At 37.4% G+C, this 20334-nt stretch overlaps 1 protein-coding gene across 3 annotated transcripts; it reads right to left on the bottom strand.

Moving 5' to 3' along the window:
* Positions 1 to 19: 19 nt before the first annotated feature.
* On the bottom strand, positions 20 to 17552 carry lmcd1 (LIM and cysteine-rich domains 1). Of its 3 annotated transcripts, XM_047810423.1 has the most exons (7): positions 14687 to 14865; positions 12040 to 12516; positions 11799 to 11887; positions 11054 to 11309; positions 7338 to 7673; positions 4344 to 4559; positions 20 to 3572 (listed from the first exon to the last, which is right to left on the bottom strand). In XM_047810423.1, the coding sequence occupies exons 3-7, from the start codon at positions 11885 to 11887 to the stop codon at positions 3447 to 3449; spliced, it is 1023 nt and encodes a 340-aa protein (XP_047666379.1). In that variant the 5' UTR covers positions 12040 to 12516; positions 14687 to 14865; the 3' UTR covers positions 20 to 3446. The 3 variants fall into 3 exon arrangements, with proteins under 3 accessions (XP_047666379.1, XP_027023452.2, XP_047666380.1); XM_027167651.2 differs by lacking the exons at positions 12040 to 12516; positions 14687 to 14865 and adding an exon at positions 17398 to 17552; XM_047810424.1 differs by lacking the exon at positions 12040 to 12516.
* Between the last annotated feature and the right edge of the window lie 2782 nt (positions 17553 to 20334).

Below are 20334 nucleotides of genomic sequence, written 5' to 3'. Positions count from 1 at the left end.
ATAAACAATAAAGCCAAAATATTGTTTGTGGTATTTATTCATAGATCAAGGAAATACATTGAAATATGAAGGCAGCAATCAGGTCATTTTTTAATCTGTCGAGTGCAAACGTTTGCATACAACAAACTCAAATTGTTATTTATATATAAAATTCATTGCAAGTAAATATGCAAATAGTATACATTTACAGATCAACAGTGAAAACACAAAATTATACAAGTCGAAAATTGACATTTTCTTTTTTGAATATGACAAAATATTCTTGAATCATTTTTTAAGCCTTTTGGTGTCTTTTATGTCCTCAAATCATCATACTCTGAAACATAAAAATGTGGTATTTTATATATTCCCCCAATCAAAAGCAAACTTTAGCACTCAACAGATATGATAAAAAAAAATAATGAAATAGTTCTCAAAGAAAAGAAAAAAGAAATCAGTTGCATAAAGTCTTAGCATCATATAATGCCGTTTTAAAACAAACAACACAAATTACTGCGTCGGTCATTATAATTTAGCGACGGACACGAACGTCGCTTAGAGAACAGATCTTTAAAAAGTTTTCATATCAGATATCAAAATTAACATTTTATATATAATTGCTTACAGACAAAAGCAGAACTTTGGTTTGTGTACTTTATCCGTTTTCCACTCCAAGGTCAGCCTTCCAGTTGATTTATTCAAAGGAAGCACATCAGCGTAATACAATAATTCATCACCGGTTTATGATACCAATGTTCTCACAAATATGCAACGACTCCCTTTTCCTCTGGTGATAAAATCATTTGATAACGTTATTCTCCCACCTGTATGATATGCCTGAAACATCTCATCCTGCTTCTACACTTTACAATGTGAACATTCCAGTTCGAAAGATCCTTTTGTACCTTTTTTTTTACTACCCTGCAGTCACTTATTTATACACATCCTCTTTATAATAAAATACACATCGTTTTTTCTATTTTTATTCTACGAAAACCGACGAGAAGACGTTAACCCGAAAGGCGAACGCGAGTTTCTGATTTTCACATCATTAATAAATACGAACACAAACACTCTTTGATATCTAAACCTCTCCTTTTTCACAGATCTTCTGTTTGGAGGTTCCCTCAGGGACCGCGCATTAGCTCGCTGTGAAAGGAAAATAATCGTGCGACGTCGCCGCTTCACGTCTACACTTTGATTCTGTCTCCAAACGCATTAATCTTAAACGATACCAAACTTAATATTCATAATAAAATAAGCACATTTACAGGAATTGGCACGTTTTCACATCTAGGGCATTTATTTTCTCTCTAAAGCTTAACTGGAACATCTGTATAAACATTTAACACAATGACTAAATGATATTAGGTTGCATTAGTGCCAGAATTCCGAACCGCTCAGGACCAGATCCAGGACTGCTGTTTGTGGCTGGTGTTGAGGAAAGCTGGTGATGGTGATGAATCTCAGAGAGAAATCATCAACATACGAAATAAAGAAGATTTCGTTCAATACACAGACTTTTATATTGTACATTTTAAAGAAAAAAAAAAGTTTTACCATTTATATTTGTTCAAATATTTTGTATTAAGTGTCCTAAAGTACTACATACACTATATACTCGATGATGTACTTAAATCTGCCCAAACGTTGATCATTGTATCTTCGTTGGTTCCAAATGGTCTGGTTTGAAAATTTCAGTAACTGAAGATCTCCTTAAAAATATACTATGACCGAGCAGAAAAGCATCTCACACAACACGTCAGATATTAAGGCAGATGTTCTATCAAAGGACCACGAAGGGCTGCACATCTGTCACGCATATACATGTATCTGAAGCTACAAGGTGAACTGGTTCCCAAACCTGGAACATAATGTTCTACTCATTCTACTCAAATATTCATTTATTTAAAAATAAATAAATAAAAAGTACCTCATTTGTACAAACCTTCACCCTAATGTTTGCACAGAACTTGCTTTTATCTGCACTACCTACTGTTCACCTACTCAAGGCTGTGCCTTATAGACAATGCTAGTGAGTAACAGAGGTTTTTAACTGACATGATACAACATTTTAGATCCATCATTTCTAGTCTTGAGTACCATGTCTGCTGTTTATAGTTTGACTGCTGAGAATTAGTTTTTCTATCTATCTATTCATTTACAACATTTGGAAGATGACTTATCCAAACCCACAACCTTCTAACCAGTAGACCAGTAGACCAGTAGACCAATGCCTTAAACACAGAGCTACTGCTGCTGCCTTAGTGGTTCTATGTGTTTTGTGTTCTGAGATGATTTTCTGATCACCACGGTTGTAAAGCACGGTTGTATTTAAAATATCACAGACTCCCTGTTAGCTTAAACCAGTCTGGCTATGATTGGCTGACTGGATAAGTGAGGCAGGAGTGCAGGTATTCCTAATAAAGTGGCCAGTGGGTGTGTATTCAATTTAGCGTTTCCAAACATTTCTCAATGTAGATAATAATTTGTACTTACATATAGATATAGATAATTATTTATATAATACTTAAGGACACTTGAAGCTTTCTGTAATCTAACACCATCCAACTGTGACAGGACTCCTAGCTCAGGACCGTGAGTGTCAGGGCTATGAACTATTTACCAACACCCTCGTATGAAACGCCCTCAAGCATAGACCAAGTTCACCGCATGAACTCTTACCCACATGCTTATTCACGGCAGGATCTGTTTTATCTCTGACAACGCCGGCGAACGTCTGCTAGTGAAACTCCAGACAGCTCAGCTGGCAGAGAGAAAGCTGGAGCGTTTCACTGCATCCAGAACCTCTGCCTCTTCATCACTTCTTTAAACCCAGATAGCGATAATCGTTTTCTACATCTCTCTCCTCCTGTTTCGTGTTTGTTGTTGTATCTGAACCTTCGATCTTCAGACGAGTCTGTCACGAAGCCCAGTGAAGAAAAATGGTGTCACTTTTAATACTTTGAGCTCACACTCCTGGTTGTTTCTGACTAACTTCCAGCTCATCAGTGAGTCATCCATATGTGATCTTGTGTGCTGTGTAAAAACCAGATGTATGATGCAAACGAGTCTCTGCCCTAAAGGTCCAATCTGTTCATTACGTCAGTCACATCCTTCGAGTCACACCCATGACTGCGTTATACAATGACGTGAAGAGTCGGTGCAGTATGGTTTTTCTCTAAACACTCAGGCGTAGGTCCTTCTATTTACTAATCCTCAGTAATATACAAAACCGTTTTGGAGATTTGGGTAAAAAAAAACAACACAATTTTATGATATACCCCCGGCGTCGGCTAATGAAACACCTACACTGTTTGCTAGAACTGCCACCGCTGTCTAAATTAGCGGTGTGACATGATTCGATTAATATTTCAAATGCATATATAATAGAGAGATACAGTCTGGATGGCAATAAACATCTCCAAACTGGCCTTCTGCTTGCGCACAGCAGGTGGGTTTGATGTTCACTTTTGGGGGTTTTTATCGCAGCTACACTGTACGCGAAGACTCTGACCACACTGCCAACAGCAGAAATGCTCCTTATGCCAGGCCTGGCCATTCTCCTTATGACATGTCTCTGAGAAGATCAGCTACATGAGAGCGAGAAAGAGAGAAGAAAACAAAAAGAGAGAGAAGGGAGGATAAAGGTTAGCGCTTTAAATATTTTCTCAGATTTCTAATGTCAAAGGTTAAAGGACTTGAAGGCACACTGTCTTTATCTCAATCTGGAACATCTGCGTAAACAAGACAGCTTGTCTTATAATAAGAAAAAACTGGAGTCGGTCAAGCAGCTATGGAGTTTCTAACTACAACCCAAATATCCAAATATGGTGACAAAGACACACCAAAAAAAAAAAAAACACATTACTTTGGAAGTTCTTCATTTTAGGCTTAGTTTAGGTTAACAGACCCGTTCATATGGGCTCACTTTTTCTTAAATGGCAAATCATTAAGCATGCATAGATGAAAAGGAAGTGAGATCAATTAGGGAGGAAAAAAGATGTTGATTTGTTTTGTTGTTGTTTTTCACCTCACAGGCAGCAGGGGGCTCTTAATAATTACAAACCGCTCCTTTAATTTTTTTGTTCTTTCCATCTGCATAAATAACTGTGTTTTCAGGGACTCGTATTATATATTTCAAGCATTTTCCAATGAAATAACTGTACTAGTAGTCATCAGTAATCTATAACCAAGCAATTAAATAAAAAAACAAATTTTTAGTATGGCCATGTATAGCAGAGATGTATAATCACAGTATCATTAAATTAAGTGATATCTCAAATAAATGAGTAAATGTTGTTATCGTTAAAGCCAACATTCGTGTGATTAGGTTTCTAATCTGTGTGAGAGAAAGCGATTACCTCATCGCAGCCCGGACAGCGCGGCTTCAGACCCTGGCAGTAATGCCGGCCACATAGCAGAGTGTCGTTCCTCCAGAAGTACACCAGATCAACCAGCGCCTCGTTACACTCTGCACACGCAAAGCAGGTAGGATGCCAGAGCCGCTCGTATCCGGCTCTCTCAGCGTACACGACGGGACTGTCCAGGGCAGCCAGCTTCCCACAACCACTACAGTGCTGCAGAGGTGAAGAAAAAAGAGATAAAGATAAATGGCTTAATGCTGTGACTACAAAATAACTGAACACATACAATTGGAGAAAATAATATCTACACAGAACAGCAGCACAGGAAAAGCTAAGAGTAAAAACAAATGATATAATTAAATAAAGAAATAATGTCTTCATGCATTCATCTGCATTATTTCTATTCATCGCTTCCACTTGGCTCCGGTGGAGAGATGTTAAACTGACCATTTTAAAGGTTAAATTAGGCCATCTTCCAAATTTCCTGAGAGATAATCAAAGCCATATTGTCAGGCTAAAATCCCACAAGCCCCAAACAGAGCATTCCTGTTATGATAAAAACACAAATCAGGCACAGATGTTCTACTAGATTTAATTATTTTCAGATCCAAAATGAACCACCTCCCTAAAACAATCCTTCCTGAAATAAAAATATAAAGGGGGACGAATAGAACTAAGACATTAAGCACTGGTGACGGTTTATATTTAATAAGAGATGACAAATTAAAGATGAACAGAAATCTGATGTTTGTGTTATGCTGTGGGGGTCATTTAGATTCGTATGGTCCACTTATCCCTTTCTGCATTAACGTCCTCTCCGACACAGAGAGGGGGTTTATGGGTATACACGGAAGCTCAGAAGCGTTTATATCTACGATGCTGTACATGAACCAGCTTTCAGGTGACAAGTGGCCAGTTTGTGACCGGCTGCATATCCAGAAAGTGATATTTTCCAGCAGGTTTAATCAAGGACTTGTGATGAAGCAACAAAATCAATGAATTGCATTCAATGCCTGGTGTGGCACAACCACTAGCAGCTCAGTCAGATTTCTGCATGAGCGATCATCCGCTTAATCACTTTTCCTGAGAAAAGATTGGCTGAGTATCTTGAATGACCAGATTTCTATTATATATATATATATATATATATATATATATATATATATATATATATATATATATATATATATATATATATATATAGATAGATAGATAGATATATATAGATATATATATATATATATATATATAAATTCTGGAAATTCAGAATACTGTGGTGTTATGTTTTTAACCACAGAGAGTCCTCACACCTCTGCCATAATTTACATCAAACAAGGCAGAGCAAAGACAACATTACAGCGGCAAGACTGACCCCGCACTCGTGTGCCGTTTGCACGTGTTATTAATAACAGTCGATCTACACAGGAAACTTCAATTAACCTTGAAGGTTTTATTTGCTCGCTCCATCATAAAACATGGTATCACAGACATAATTCCAGGAAATGAGGAAGAATGCCATGTAGCATTTTAGATGTGAGAGAAAGAACCACTGAGATTTTTACATGCCTATAAATGAGCCTTAGCAGGGCAAACCTAAGACCCACACTAATTTAGACAAGAACTGTAAATGGTAAATCACCGTCCTCCATCTGAGCCAAAAAGAAAAACAAAACAATAACAAATAAACCTTTTAAGAAACATTCTGTTCTCTTCATACATTCAGCGTAATGATGTTTAATGAACCCTAGTCACTGTAAAGATGGCTTTAGGGAACAGACTTTGGGCTTTCTTAACTCTTCTTAAACAAATAACTAACCAAAACTACAGCAATGGCTCAGAGATTTTATGTTAAATCTTTAGCTAATTAAAACTTGTTTTTTAGACTAAATGAACACCTTAAACGGTTAGAGTTCAAACCCTAGGACTGACATTAAAATCATTGGTGAATGTTTTAGCAACTGCACTCACACCCACTACACAGCCGTATCCTTTGTATCGTATCCTACTGTATATCGATTAAGAATAAAAAAAGATGTGTCTTAAACACTGAGATAAAATCTGACTTATGCTAGATCCAGACAAGCCCTGCATATTTTGTAATGGAATTCTAACAACGAGAGACGGTGAACATATTCGCATCAGTTCTCTGGGTAATATTTAGAAAACAATCTTTCTCTGAAACAGAAGATTTGCTTACTCGGCAGCAGGCTTCTCAGCAAACACAGATTTTTTTCCGTCGTTTAGCCGTGCAGTAACGTTTCGAGAAATTTAAAGCTTGCCTCAAAATAAGTGGATAATTAGCATCTATTCAGCCAATTGGACAGAAAAACAGCATTTGGTTTATATACAAGTAAATGTAAAACAGGTGGCGAGTTAGTGTGCTTCTAAACTCTATATGTTAAACGTCCTTGCGTTGTTAACCCGACTTCGCGTTCTGTTTCATTTTCTTTTTTTTACTATGCTAAGATGAGTGTGTTAAACAGAATAGCTGCTAGCAATCTAAAGACAAGACCATTTTGCTTAAACTAGCATGGAAGTGTGTCTGCTTTAAATATGGTCAAAGTGTGAGGTAAAAGTGAATAATAAGCCAAATACACAATACAGCAAAGGGCTAGTTTACAGATTCAACTCATTTTCTTTCACGTTTGATGACATTAGAGCACCATATGTATTTTTTGTTAAACTTCCAGTATGTGGCCTTGAGGTGAGTGAGAGAGAGAGAGAGAGAGAGAGAGAGAGAGAGAGAGAGAGAGAGAGAGAGAGAGAGAGAGAGAGAGAGAGAGACTGATGAAGATAAATGATAAATGTTGAGACAATCTTTGTCCAAGAATCTTTTAGAAATTAATAGTTTTCCATCCTTTCCAAAATGAAGGACTTGCATTTTTTCCTTACTTGGCACAAAGGAAAAATAAAAGAAACAATCTGTTAATGTGGGCATTTGCGTGTGTGTATGTGAGTGTGGGTGTCTGTGTGTTTGTGTGTCAAACGTACATATTCACTCTTCTTTCCTTTCTCTTCCAGTGTGCCATTGGTGGTGGGCTCAGTGTTTGGCTGTTCTTTTCCATTCTTCTGTTTTCCACCGTTGTCTTTGGACATTCCTCCCTCTCCTGGCAGCGCTACCTCGCCCACTCCCAACGTGTCCTCTTTATAACTTATTACAAACTGAGCCATGGCTTTGACTTCGTCCTCGGACAAAGTGTGGCACTGTGACGGGTCCTGATCATAAGCAGGGAGCTGCCTCATCAACTGCCTGCGCCTGTACAGTGCCCCCTCTGTGCCCGCCACGGGCCGCCTTTCCTCCGGGAGAAGCTCCATGTATTGCATGGCCTAGTGCACACACAAAAATATGATGAATTAGGATAGAATTAGACTTAAAATTGTTAGCTCATGAAAAACTCATCATCATTCAATTCAACTTTGGATTGGTAAAATCCCAACAAAACCAATCCGACAGAACTCCCATGAGATCAAGCTAGTAATGTTAGCATTTACACATCATTAAAATAACCAAAATAGGAATAATACGAAAAAGCTTTAGACAGGCTAGCTATTCATATAAAAGACCCAGCGTGCCAACTTTATCTTATTCTGTCTCTCCAAACCACCCAGGCTCACTGTAACACTGCCTCGTTGTTAAACCCTCAATATCATTGCATTATCAACAGCATAAATTTAATATAAACTTTAAGAGCCACTAAATAGCCATTATATGAAAAATCAACCTCTTGCTAGTTTTACGATTATGAAAAAAAAAAGCTTCAATGGACAAATATGGAACACTAAGTAAGTCAGAGACAGCCACTCTACCTTTTAGCAGAGGTGGGAGTAAGTCACACATGTGCAAGTCACAGGTCTCAAGTCATGAATGTAAAGTCAACGTCAACGTTTTTTTTTTATATTTGTCAAGCTTGCGACAAATATAAAAAAATATCAAATTTGTGACAAATATCTCAAATTTGCGACTTAAGTCTGACTCGAGTCAAGTCGAGTTCCCCATCTCTGAGTCTTTTAATTCAAGTCCGACTCAAGTCTCAAGTCATGAATGTCAAGTCAAAGTCAAGTCGAGTCTTTTTTTAAATATTTGTCAAGCAAGTCTCAAGTCTCAAATTTGCGACTTAAGTCTGACTCGAGTCCCTCACCTCTGCATTTTAGTCCTGTTAACTGATCATACAAATCTTTAGCTGGGTCTAACAAAATCTTCTATAAATGTTCCGGGTCTCATATACAAATATTCAAATTGGCCGGTTAAAGGAGAATGATGGGTTGAGAAAAATCCAGTCTGAAGAGCACTTAGAGAAGGAGGAAGAGAAGGAGAGTAGCTTGCCTGTGTTGATTATGTTATGATTACATGCCTTATCATTGGGTTGTTTTCCTAATGTGTGCACCTGTTCTTTTTTTTAGCCCTTTATTTATTAATTAAACTTCAACTATGATGCAGCTGTCTACAATCAAGCCTGGAGATTTTTATTTTCATTCGCTTCTTGACACTCAACTGTATGTATTGTTGAATCTTGGTCAAGCTAGTTCCATGTTAGACCAGTAGTCTCTTAAAAACAGTGTAAAAACAGTTGGATGAAAATAAAGATTCACTGAATGATTGAATGATTTATTAATCTAATTATACCTTGGTTCTTGGTAAAAAGCATTATTTATGTAAGAAAAAAAAAGCTTGTAGATTTTGCTGAGTTAAAAAGTGTATGTCGCTTGCATGTGAATATGTTGAGTAACATTAAAACTTTAGTACTGCTAACATGATTTGATCACATATTTTCCAAGCCCTGAATAAATGTTGCTGTTTGCTTCGCTGTCCTATAATGCATATTTCAAGTGCCTAAAATTATTATGTATACTAAATATGCATTATTTTATTTCGGATTTTTACTCCTATAATTCCTATCAGTGCCAAATTCCACGTGAGATTTCATTACATTAACACATAAATGTGATTCGACCACGCTCGTTCTACCTCATTCAATCGTGTAATGAAGAAAATTGTTAAAATTAAGTTAAGTATAAGCAACAAAATGATATTTTTCCTAACTGACAACATTCTATTTTAATTCGGTGTACCTTTGCTTACTCAGCAGTAAGCTTCTGAGCACAGTACATGCCAACAGACAGCTCTGTGTCCCAGCTCGGAGGATCGGTTAAGTGGAGGAAATTTAGCAGTCGCCTCAAAATAATAGGATAATTTGCATCCCTTTAGCCAGTTGGACAGCTACACACAAACATTTGGCTTCTATATGTTAATTCAAAACAGGTGGTAATTCATTGTGCTTCTCTACTCTTTAAGCTACACTCTTGGGAGAAATCGCCTTTGCCACAGTCGTCCTCTGGCATCGTAAACTTCTAAGACCGTCTTTAAAGCGACCGCAGATATTCCGAAACCCACTAAAAGAAAACATGCCCGCTCTGTGTAGAGACTGGTAAAGAAGAACAATAGTGCTACAGTTCTTTACTGCCTTTAAGTACTTTAGAAGACAGCTGTAAAGAACTTGGAGAGACAATCCTAATTATTGCAACCAAAGCTCCGGCACAGCACGGAGTAAGACAAAAGTCACCCTGAAGCAGTCATTAAGGCAGGCCTGCTTCAAATTCACACTCTTTAAACCACTGGAAAAACATGTTGATAGAAATTGTGGTCCTGTATAGACCTTCTCATCTGTCTTGAATAGGCGAACCATAATTCCAAGCGCCACAATAGTGAACCTGCCAGACTCACTCTAGAGAACAAAGCTCCCTAATACACTCTGGGTTTCAGGAAAAGACAGGGGGAGCTCATATGGCTGAAAAAACAGTCAGCTATTCCCTCTGAGAGATGAAAGTTCTTCGCCTCGGCACACAGCGGACACGCTTCCTGGCAGCTCAGAGTGGAATAGTAAAGCTGAAGGCTTATTTCCAGATCTCCACCCTACCCAACAACAAAAACCACATACGGTGCCTCTGGCAGGACTAATCACCGCATGAAAGTCAAGTGGAACACCAGAGAAGTCTGGCCAGGCCGATTTAGTGCTCTGTTTAAGAATAGGAGCAGTGACAGCCAGCAATTGCGATAGAGAAAAGGTCAGGCTCGTTTCTGCATCTTAGAGTGCCAGATTATTCCAATGATCAGCAGATATCATTCTGTTCCCCTGATACCAAACAACTACCATTCATTCTTGTACAGTGATACCAAACAAATGCCTCCACAGACAGAGGGATGTATTATTTAAGGGTTCACTGCAAACAGTTGCAGCTTTAAATATCAAACGCACTATTAGATTTCTTCCCTCGACCGGTGAGATGTAGGAACTTGAAAGAGGCATATAATCACATAATGCATTCTGCTGGAACACCCTGAGGTTTATTTTCCACTCCAGTTCTTAACAGTACCATCTTCTTGTAATCCTCTTCACTATGCTTTGAATTTAAACTCCAAAAGAAAGGTTGATGTTTACCAGAAGCGCCAAGTATGAATGTACCAAGGTTTCTGCCAATCACAAGTCTCATCTTTCCCACACTGATTTTATTTAAACTATCTGGCTGGTCTTTTTGTGCCGAGCTTGTGCAAGCTAAAAATTCCACGCTCATAAAAAGTAGTTCTTGGAGGGTTCTTTGGATAATTAACGCTTCTTAGATTTCTGAAAGGGTATAACTAGGTTTTCTCCTCACTCATTTTGTGTAACTATTAAAGAGTAGCAATGTGAGACCTTCTGGTGATTTCTCACCAGTTTCTGAGTCAGGCCAGGTGGAGCCCAGTCATAGGTAATTGTGTTGAAGGTGGGGTCTTTGCGAGACACCACAGGGTTGGTGATGATCATCCGGTTGCGCTTGTAGACTCTCAGGCCGTCACCACCTTTCACTTTGGCAGTCAGGTGGCCGTATTTGGAGTCCGCCAGCAATCGACCCATTTTATAGTCATCCTCAAGGTCCGAGCTGGGGGCGTGGTCTTCCCGGCTGCAGTGACACTGAGTACAAGCTTTTCTAAAGGAGGATAAATATGAAAATTGTTATTATCGTAACAAAAAAGTCTGCTGAGAATACATAAAGCTACAGTACTCTGGCTCTTTGGGTCGATAATGGATGTTTAAAAATAAACATCAGTCATAATTTGTTACTCTGAATTCTTATTTCACAGGCCTGGAAACACACTTCTACTAAAGCAGCAATCAATAAAAAGCATTTTAATTGTGAACCGTTTACATAACATGCACATGGTTGAGTTCAGTGTATATCATATCAAGTGCAAAGCTCTTCCAAAAACAATACAACAAGCTTCAACTCGTCTGCCTATTCGCTGCAAATCATCTTTTAGGCTCAAGGAAATGTAAACAGAGACGCCCACAAAGGCTAGCAGCACACTTGCGGTGCAGTAAGCAGAGCATTCCCTAAATATCAAGGGAAAAGAAGAATGGAGGGATATGGAGCCATGTCCTCATTTTCTTTACGTTTTTAGCAGAGAGAATAAATCACCTCCAGGAATGTGGCTGGAATCCAGAGCAGATCCCTTTACATGTCAGACACGCCGCACCCCTTACTGCTGGCGGCTGCCCCACTGACATCTGCGAGAAAAAATACAGAGGCATACAAGAGAAAGAGAGAAAGGAAGAGAATGAGCATTCAGAGAATAAATAGGAGGAGCCGTGTGCATTAAGTAGTGTAATTACTGATAATCACTTTAATCAGGGTTCATTTTTAGGACATTTCAGCTCACCTTTTGATGATATACGTATTAATTCTCCACAAATAGATTTGAGTCAGAAGATGAGCTCCACTGTTGATACAACACTACAACAATTTTCTTCTGTAAATGTTATGAGTTATGAGTGTGTGGAATGAGAGCCTATAACCACGGATAGTTTCCTCTGAGTATAAGAGGGTCATCATTTTTTGCCATAATATGCTTCGAAATTCTAAATAGCAGACATAATGGGGGATCTATATTTCTTTCACACTATCCATGCAGCAGTTTTCTTTCTACAGTGCATAGACATTTGTAAGCTGTTGTAGCAGCACTATAGACGTCATTCTGATGAACCTTAAAGGATCGGTTTGTACTTTTATAGAGCTGTCAGCTGCCTGCAATTGCCATGAAAACCATGCCATATCTTCCAACTGACTTCACCTTGTACATCCAAAGCTACATATTCCTTATTAAGGGATGATCCAGCACATTTCAGGAGCAGAAAATCTAAAAGCAAAACCGTAAACAAACAAATATATAAATGCAGCAGAGCAACACACAGATGGCATCACATCACACGGTAAATTTGGAATTTCCTAATTATCATGGGTATAAAAACTCAAAAATATTACCAACTGCACATTTGATAAGAATGTTGACATGCCAAAACACAGATTTACACTGGAGCAGACGTATGCACAGGATGCGTCTCAAAAGGAAAACAGTCATACAGGTATGCTGTCTTTCAAGTACCTGAGTCACCAAGTCTCCCATGACCATGTCTGTGTGGATTAGCCAGCCTAAAAGTACACACTGGTCCCATTCACGTCTACAAAGGTAATAACATGATCCACAGCACATGTCTGTGAGAACTTCACAATGCTGCTGAAACCACACATTTCAATTCCAGGCCTAAAAGGTCCAGTAGAATTTAGCTCAGAAAAGGATCCGTAATTACTTGGTTCAGAATTCATGTTAGAGAAAGGTAATCAGTAATCCAGGCTGGAATGCACCACTACAGGACTGGAGTCAAACAACAAATAAGCTTTTTCCACAGATCTTCACAAAATATTGGTCTCTAACCCTGGTCTTGATGGTGTTCGCCTCTATTCAAGTGGCTCTCAAGAGCGCATGAACTCAGGACTGATCCAAAACTGGAAACAAAATTCAACAATAAGACCATAGCACCTGATGAGTAATAATAATAAGATTCAGTTTTATAGTTTTACATGAGACAAAATCTAAATTATTCCAAGAAGTTCAAACTGTAAAATGAATTCTGCAGCATTTTCATCAAATGCCCTCCAATGTTGTCAAACCAGCCAAGAAATCCAGAGCAATATTTAAACTATTAGGTAGAACTTTCTCTAGCTGTATGAACATGTAAAAGACTACATTCTAAAATACTATAAATATGTCTTACCCTAAAAATAATTTTTTTGGAAAAGTGGAGAATTTTATACACTTTTGACAAATTTATGCTCAGCATTGACACCCGTACTTGGAACCTTCCTGTCATGAGCACAGACCCTTAACTGCTAAGCTATGCCTAAAATAGCACCTATGTGCTAGAATGAGACCCTATTGTCCAGAAAAGGCATGTATGTAAAGTGATAGGTATGAGAGATGTATGAGGACATGGGAATGGGTGATATGCAGTGAAAGCAGCTTAGAACTTTGTCTCTCTCTCTTCCAGCCCATTTGTCAATTGGTCACTCAGTCAACAGAGACAAAACCTTGCAGTCAGCACATCACACCATAGCTATAAGATTTACATCGCAGATTTACATAGACTGCTGCTTAAGCCACATGATTAAGTGCCAGGTAAAAAAAAAAAAATAACGTAACATTATAAATAGAAAGCGAACAAAACAACACTGTATGTAACCATGGCAGTAAAGCCTATGTCAGAAAGGCAGACATATTTATTTGAGTCCATCACCCTCATGTAAAAAGTCAGTGTTACTAAGTCATCTCACCCCCTCGAAATGCTCCAAGCCCCTGACAGCTACTAATGAATGACTCTTTAACAGCTATGCTGTTTAATTTAGAGGTTCAGGTTTCCACTAAAGTACACAGGTCAAGTGGCCATTCATCACCCAGAATAACTCACAAGTACAACAAAGAAGCTACATGACTCCAGACTAGGCCTCTATATACAAAATTATCCAATAGCAAATCATTACTCATTGCTCATATATGCAATTTTGAAATTCCAGAATGAACCTCACCAGCAATGCTCCATGCAGCCAATTCATTCATACTGACCACATCGAAATAAAAGCCAAACACTCGTCCATCGCTAGTCACATTAGTAAACTCCTTTAAAAATAACATCCTGATAAGATAAGGTAGTTTGAATAATAGGAACGAGGCTACAATTTAAAACTGCTGTATAATATCAAGGTCAGAAAATGAGAGTGAGGCAATACTATAACACTATTTTAGTATTTTCCATTGCTTTATTCAGGTTTTCCAGCACACAAATAGGCCCCAACACAAAAATCTCAATATCAACAATACAAGGTTCTGTATACAGATAAACTATGCCACAAATGAGAGGCTTTTCTGCAGACCCAAAAAGTTACATAGCCACAGATTTGTCTTTCAATAAACATTGAATATGTAAATATTAAAATCCAACTAGTTTTAGAAACCCGAAATTCTTTTCACCAACCGCAGCCGCAGTCACGGTCGTCGTATCTCAAAAGTTCCACGTTCAGTTCAGCCATAAACCCCTCAACATAGCCGCAGTGTGTGCACGGCAAACAGTCTGCAAGCAGGCCAATGTTGTTCCAGACAGTAGAAAATTAAACAGAGAGAAAGCCTGAGTCAGAAGGTTAATTTTTTATTCTAACAGAAGTCATTTTGGAGCCCAGAGCGCTTTCAGAGAGCGGAAAGCACACAGATATTGGGATTAATGTGATATGAGAGACATGCTGAATGATGCTGGAGAATTAGAGATCATTGACTTTAAAAACAAAAATAGAAATACATAATCTAAAAATCCTTAAATGTAAATTTTAAAAATACACTACAATATACTGTAACAGAAAAATGTTCACCTGCACAAACTTAATATCAGCTAATCAGCAATGATATACTAGCTGCTTTACCATTGCACTAGCTATCAGCTTTGCAAGAATCCAACAAGCTTGCTATTAAAACTCAAGACAAAAATTATGTTTATCATGTAAAATCTTTTCAACAACCAGTAACATTCATGGTATTTAATACCATGTTTGACAGAACACATTGCTATACTTCTATTTTATTCATCACGGACCGTTCACAAACAGAAAGTGCTAATCATTAATAAGTTGATGCTAGCGTAGAGTTCTAGCCATAGAACAGCTCTGGAACAAATGTCTGCTTTAAAATTCATTAGAAATGGAATCGTGAGATGAAAGCTGTGATAAACTCACAAGATACAGGGATATCATTTTAATTTGTCATTTTGAGTGACCTTAATCACAAAACTCTGAAGGTTACATTCATTTGTCAGTCATATGCTGAGATAACTTTATTATACCAGAACTGAATGTGTATTATTCATACTTTGACACCATTATGATTATTGTTTGCAGATCTGTCGTATTTGGTCCTCATCCTCTTACTCAGTTTTCCTACAGCTATTTCACATTGTATGTTGTCTGTTGTTGGGAAACTTGGTTATAAAGCAGTCAGATTACTGTCAGGTTACTCTGTTAACAGCTCTGAACTTGGACTGTATTCTATCTCTCTTGTATCTTCTGTTTAAATAAAACAGTATAAATAATTGTAATACAACACTCTACGTGACATCATGATTCATCCAAACTTCATTTGACCAACATCCAAAAGGAAGATGATGAAGAATAAAATTCACATTCGCAGACACGGTTCCAGAAGGACTTACTCATCCTGCCAGGTTCTACAATCATGTACTGTAGATACGTTTTCAACTCTTCCTGCTGTTTCAGATTATTTCTCTCGTGTATGTGTTTTTTTTCCCCCGAAAGAAATTCCAGAGCATTCTGTTAGATAGCTAGCCTACTCTGCAGCTAAAATTGACAAATCAATCATATCTTCTGTATACAGCTGATATTTCATTTTTATTACATTTTGAATGATTCGTTCAAACGTACTGTAATGGTTGTGTCGTAAGGATGTACCTGAAATGCACTCTTAAAAATCTTAAAGATCAGTTTAAGATTTAAAAGTTGAAAAGTGAGTGAAATATTAGGTGCTCTATTAGATGGCATTTTAAAAGTTTCTATGATTTAAATTTCACTTAAAGCATTACCAGAAGCAAAGCCACAGCATATGCTGAGTTAACTGAGATAATGGATAGAGAAAATTTTATACATTTAAGGCTTTTTGATCCTCTTTAAGGATAAATCCACCCTACTTAAATAGGTTTGAATCAAATTTGGGATTTAATTATATCAATGCTAAGAACTCCATAAAACAGCATATAAAAATGAATGTTACTGTTCCCACATTCTTGGCACCCATCAAAGATTTATATGTCCCGACCTATTAAATCCCAACTTAATTTGTCATTAAGCCACCAAATAAACAATACAAGTCATTTCATTACCCACAATAAGGAGCAGAATAAAGATTCTTTAACTCTTCATTGTGCATGCACGAGCTCAGGAACTCGTCTGTGAAATGTGAATGCTCAGCATTTTTTCCTGTTGGAAAAAGTGTCCAAGCAGAAGGCTGACACTGTGATCAGTGTCCACTTCCTACTCGTCGAAACACAATGAACAGGAGGAAAAACAGGAAAGGTGCTGGTGAAATGTAGGAAACTATTTTAATTGGCCTGTCAAGAGATGTATGCAAAAGTAAAGTAAAGTAAAGCACTGAGCAGCCACACACTCATTAAGGTTGGCTGGACATGTAGAGCACCAGGTAGGATACAAAACTCACATTCAGACCATACACATTACAATAATAGAAAAATCATTCAGGGTCTATCTGGTGATGTGCAAGAAGGCAAAGAAATGAATGCATATGAAATGGAGATGGAGTCATTGTTATTACTTAATTCCTTGTACTATTACTGTATTACATGTTAATTATTATTCAAGTGTGAGCCAGAACTTCATATAACTTTTATATAACACAGTTAATAAGTATTCACCATCCATCTGCCTGCAATTAACTCAAAGCTCAACTTCAAGAATTTTAATTGCTTTAGTAAACCTCAAAAATGTGTTTTTTTTTAATTAACGTATTTATACAGCTTTTTACCTTAATTAATTCTGGGAGTCAAACACTTACATACATGTGTAAATCGATATAACATTTTTATTAACTATTAATATCATAATATCAGTTATAACAACAAGGGGAAAAAAAATTTTATCTTTTTATTTTTACAAAAAATCGGATTCTCACCTTCTGCATCCCGGAAATCATATCCATTTCGGTTGAATTATTAATATTAAATATGAATAAGAAGTCCAAACAATTATAAAGAGAACTATTTCAAGTCTCGGCTCTCCAGACAGCTCTGTTTCTCCATGTGGTTCACAAAGCTCTATTTAAACTGAATGGGCTCTACTGGGAATCCCTCGCTCACTCCACCAACCAATCACAGCTAAAAGAATAACGGCAGCCAATCAGAGACGCGCGGACGTCCGGTTATGAATTTGCATACTACTGTAATAAATAGTCAGTGAATATTGCAGCCCAGCAATGCGCCCGTAATCTTTATTAGGATATCCGGAGTAACTAAATAACATTCTGCCTTACTAAATGGTATGTTTAAAACGTGAATGAGCCTTTGGAAACCATGGTAACCTTTAGAAGCGTCTTATTACGTACTGTTTAGTATGCTAGTAGGCGAGATATTTAGGCCACGCCCATTCTCCATGGTGGAAAAAAAGAGAAACACGTGACATCAGCCGTGGCTGTGAATGTACGATATAAGCATGGAAGAATGTACGACTCACATTCTTTTGTCATCAGTTACCTCCTGAACTGAGGGGAGGATGTTTCCTGTGTTGCGATTCAACACTTTCTTTTTGCCTTTTTAAGGAAACAGCCAAGCAGAATGCATTAAAAGTCTGTATTACAGGGAAATGAGTCCACTTCAGATATTTTTAGTATCACAAAATGCAAGAGACATCGGAAGTCAGCTGTAGATTACGAGTCAGTGTCTAGACATGTGGTAGCTCAGTGGTAAAGATGTTGGACTAATGACCAGAAGGTTGTGAGTTCGAGCCCCAGGTCCACCAAGCTGCCACACCCGATGGCCACTGAACAAGGCCCTTAACCCTCAAGTGCTCAGTTGTATAAAGAGAAATAAACTTTAAATCTCTCTGGATCAGGGAGTCTTATGAATGTTGTAGACATTATAATAGATGAGAAGTATTCAGTAGTCTGATCTCTGTGTTTTCCTAACCCCAAAGGTTTGTGGCTTGTCACTGTTTATATTTATGAAATATAAATATAGAATAAATCACAATATGCAATGTTGTTATGTAATAATAATAATAATAATAATAATAATAATAATAATAATAAAAACGGATGTCATAGTATTTAATTCTGATCTGAAAATTTATGGTTAATTAATGTTGTGGAACATATGTGAGTTCTTATTATTCAGGATATAATAATATTTTCATTTCTATTAGTCATTCCATCAAGAACCACTTTTTCTCTCTAACTCAACTTTGGAATACAAAAAACAACACAGCTTGTCATGTTAAAGTGAAACTCGACTTATTTACTGGAACTAACTAAGTAACTAAGTAAGCAAATAAATAAATAAATAAATAAATATCTCATTATAGCTTCACCATATAAAGTATGGAATATCCATTTTTCATTTGTTAAATAAAAATGTGTTTGTCTCCTGTTGATTATTAGCCCTAGGTGATGTGAGTCGTCCCTATGAAAAGTGCATCATTACATAGTACAGGTATAGAAGAGTAAAGAGAAGTGTGATGAAAAAAATGTTCAATATGATCATCTTCTTCATAAGAGTCCTGGGATGACTGGAGAAGAGCTTTTATGATTACAGCAGCCTTGATTAGGTAGAAATCGACAGTATCCAGGTGAATATCCATTGACATGAAGACAGTGAGAGGCCTAAAACGGTCAACTGAGTGTAAGTGAGCCAAAATAAATTTAAAAGAAGGTGAATTAAACCATATGATCAATTTATAAAGAGTACCAAGTTATTCATAATGTCTGGAATAGAAAGGTCTTGAAAGTAAATGATGTTTGTGCATTCAATCGGAAATAATTGGGTCACAGTGAATCAGTTTTTCAAGTCAAATTGTGCTTAGGAAAAAGTGACTCCTGTTGTCAGAGTCAGCCAGCTCATAAAATCACAGTTTATCTCCACAGTGGAGTTTGTGTTTATTTATATAGCTTACAGAAAGTCACACTGTGTCCTAAACCATCAGAAGTTATGTTCTTTGTCATATCCATGAAGAACATGATGCATTTTGAGGCAAATATTTACAGAGAATTATTGCTCATGTAATTCTTTTATTTCATTTTTTTGACCATTACCATTCATTAAAGAAAAATCCTTTAAAGGAAATGCAAATTTGACTTATACCCATTCAGATCACATCACAGTAAATTATCCAGTTAATCATTCAAGGGAGAAATAAAAAGTGGTTGAGAGTGAAAATAATCAACAATATGGTGGCGTGATGCATCATAGCAGCCACAATGTAAACCAAATAAATGTATATATTTGTATATAAATATTTATTTATTTTTAATAATGTACAAACTTTATGCCTTTATTTTGTTTCTAGTTAATGTGGAACATCTGCTAGTTGATTTCCATTTAAGCTTTTACGTTATAGCAGCTACAAGCAGTCGTTCCCTCACTGTTATAGCAGCTACAAGCAGTCGTTCCCTCACTATGTTATAGCAGCTACAGCAGTCGTTCCCTCACTACGTTATAGCAGTTACAAGCAGTCGTTCCCTCACTATGTTATAGCAGCTACAGCAGTCATTCCCTCACTGTTATAGCAGTTACAAGCAGTCGTTCCCTCACTGTTATAGCAGCTACAGCAGTCGTTCCCTCACTACGTTATAGCAGTTACAAGCAGTCGTTCCCTCACTATGTTATAGCAGCTACAACAGTCGTTCCCTCACTATGTTATAGCAGCTACAAGCAGTCGTTCCCTCACTGTTATAGCAGCTACAGCAGTCGTTCCCTCACTATGTTATAGCAGTTACAAGCAGTCGTTCCCTCACTATGTTATAGCAGCTACAAGCAGTCGTTCCCTCACTGTTATAGCAGCTACAGCAGTCGTTCCCTCACTGTTATAGCAGCTACAACAGTTGTTCCCTCACTATGTT

Source organism: Tachysurus fulvidraco, chromosome 2, assembly GCF_022655615.1.
Source record: "Tachysurus fulvidraco isolate hzauxx_2018 chromosome 2, HZAU_PFXX_2.0, whole genome shotgun sequence".
NCBI lineage: Eukaryota > Metazoa > Chordata > Actinopteri > Siluriformes > Bagridae > Tachysurus > Tachysurus fulvidraco.
This window is presented reverse-complemented; position numbering and strand designations above follow the sequence as displayed.

What these genes read in the sequence shown, in the direction of transcription:
- lmcd1 (XM_027167651.2), bottom strand. Translation starts at nt 17,424, where the DNA reads ATGGATATGATTTCCGGGATGCAGAAG. An exon ending in CTGGCCTGACTCAGAAACTG is followed by an intron (nt 7,674 to 11,053) that starts GTGAGAAATCAC and finishes TGTGTGCACTAG; the next exon opens with GCCATGCAATACATGGAGCT. An exon ending in GCTGTCCGGGCTGCGATGAG is followed by an intron (nt 3,573 to 4,343) that starts GTAATCGCTTTC and finishes GCTCTCATGTAG; the next exon opens with CTGATCTTCTCAGAGACATG.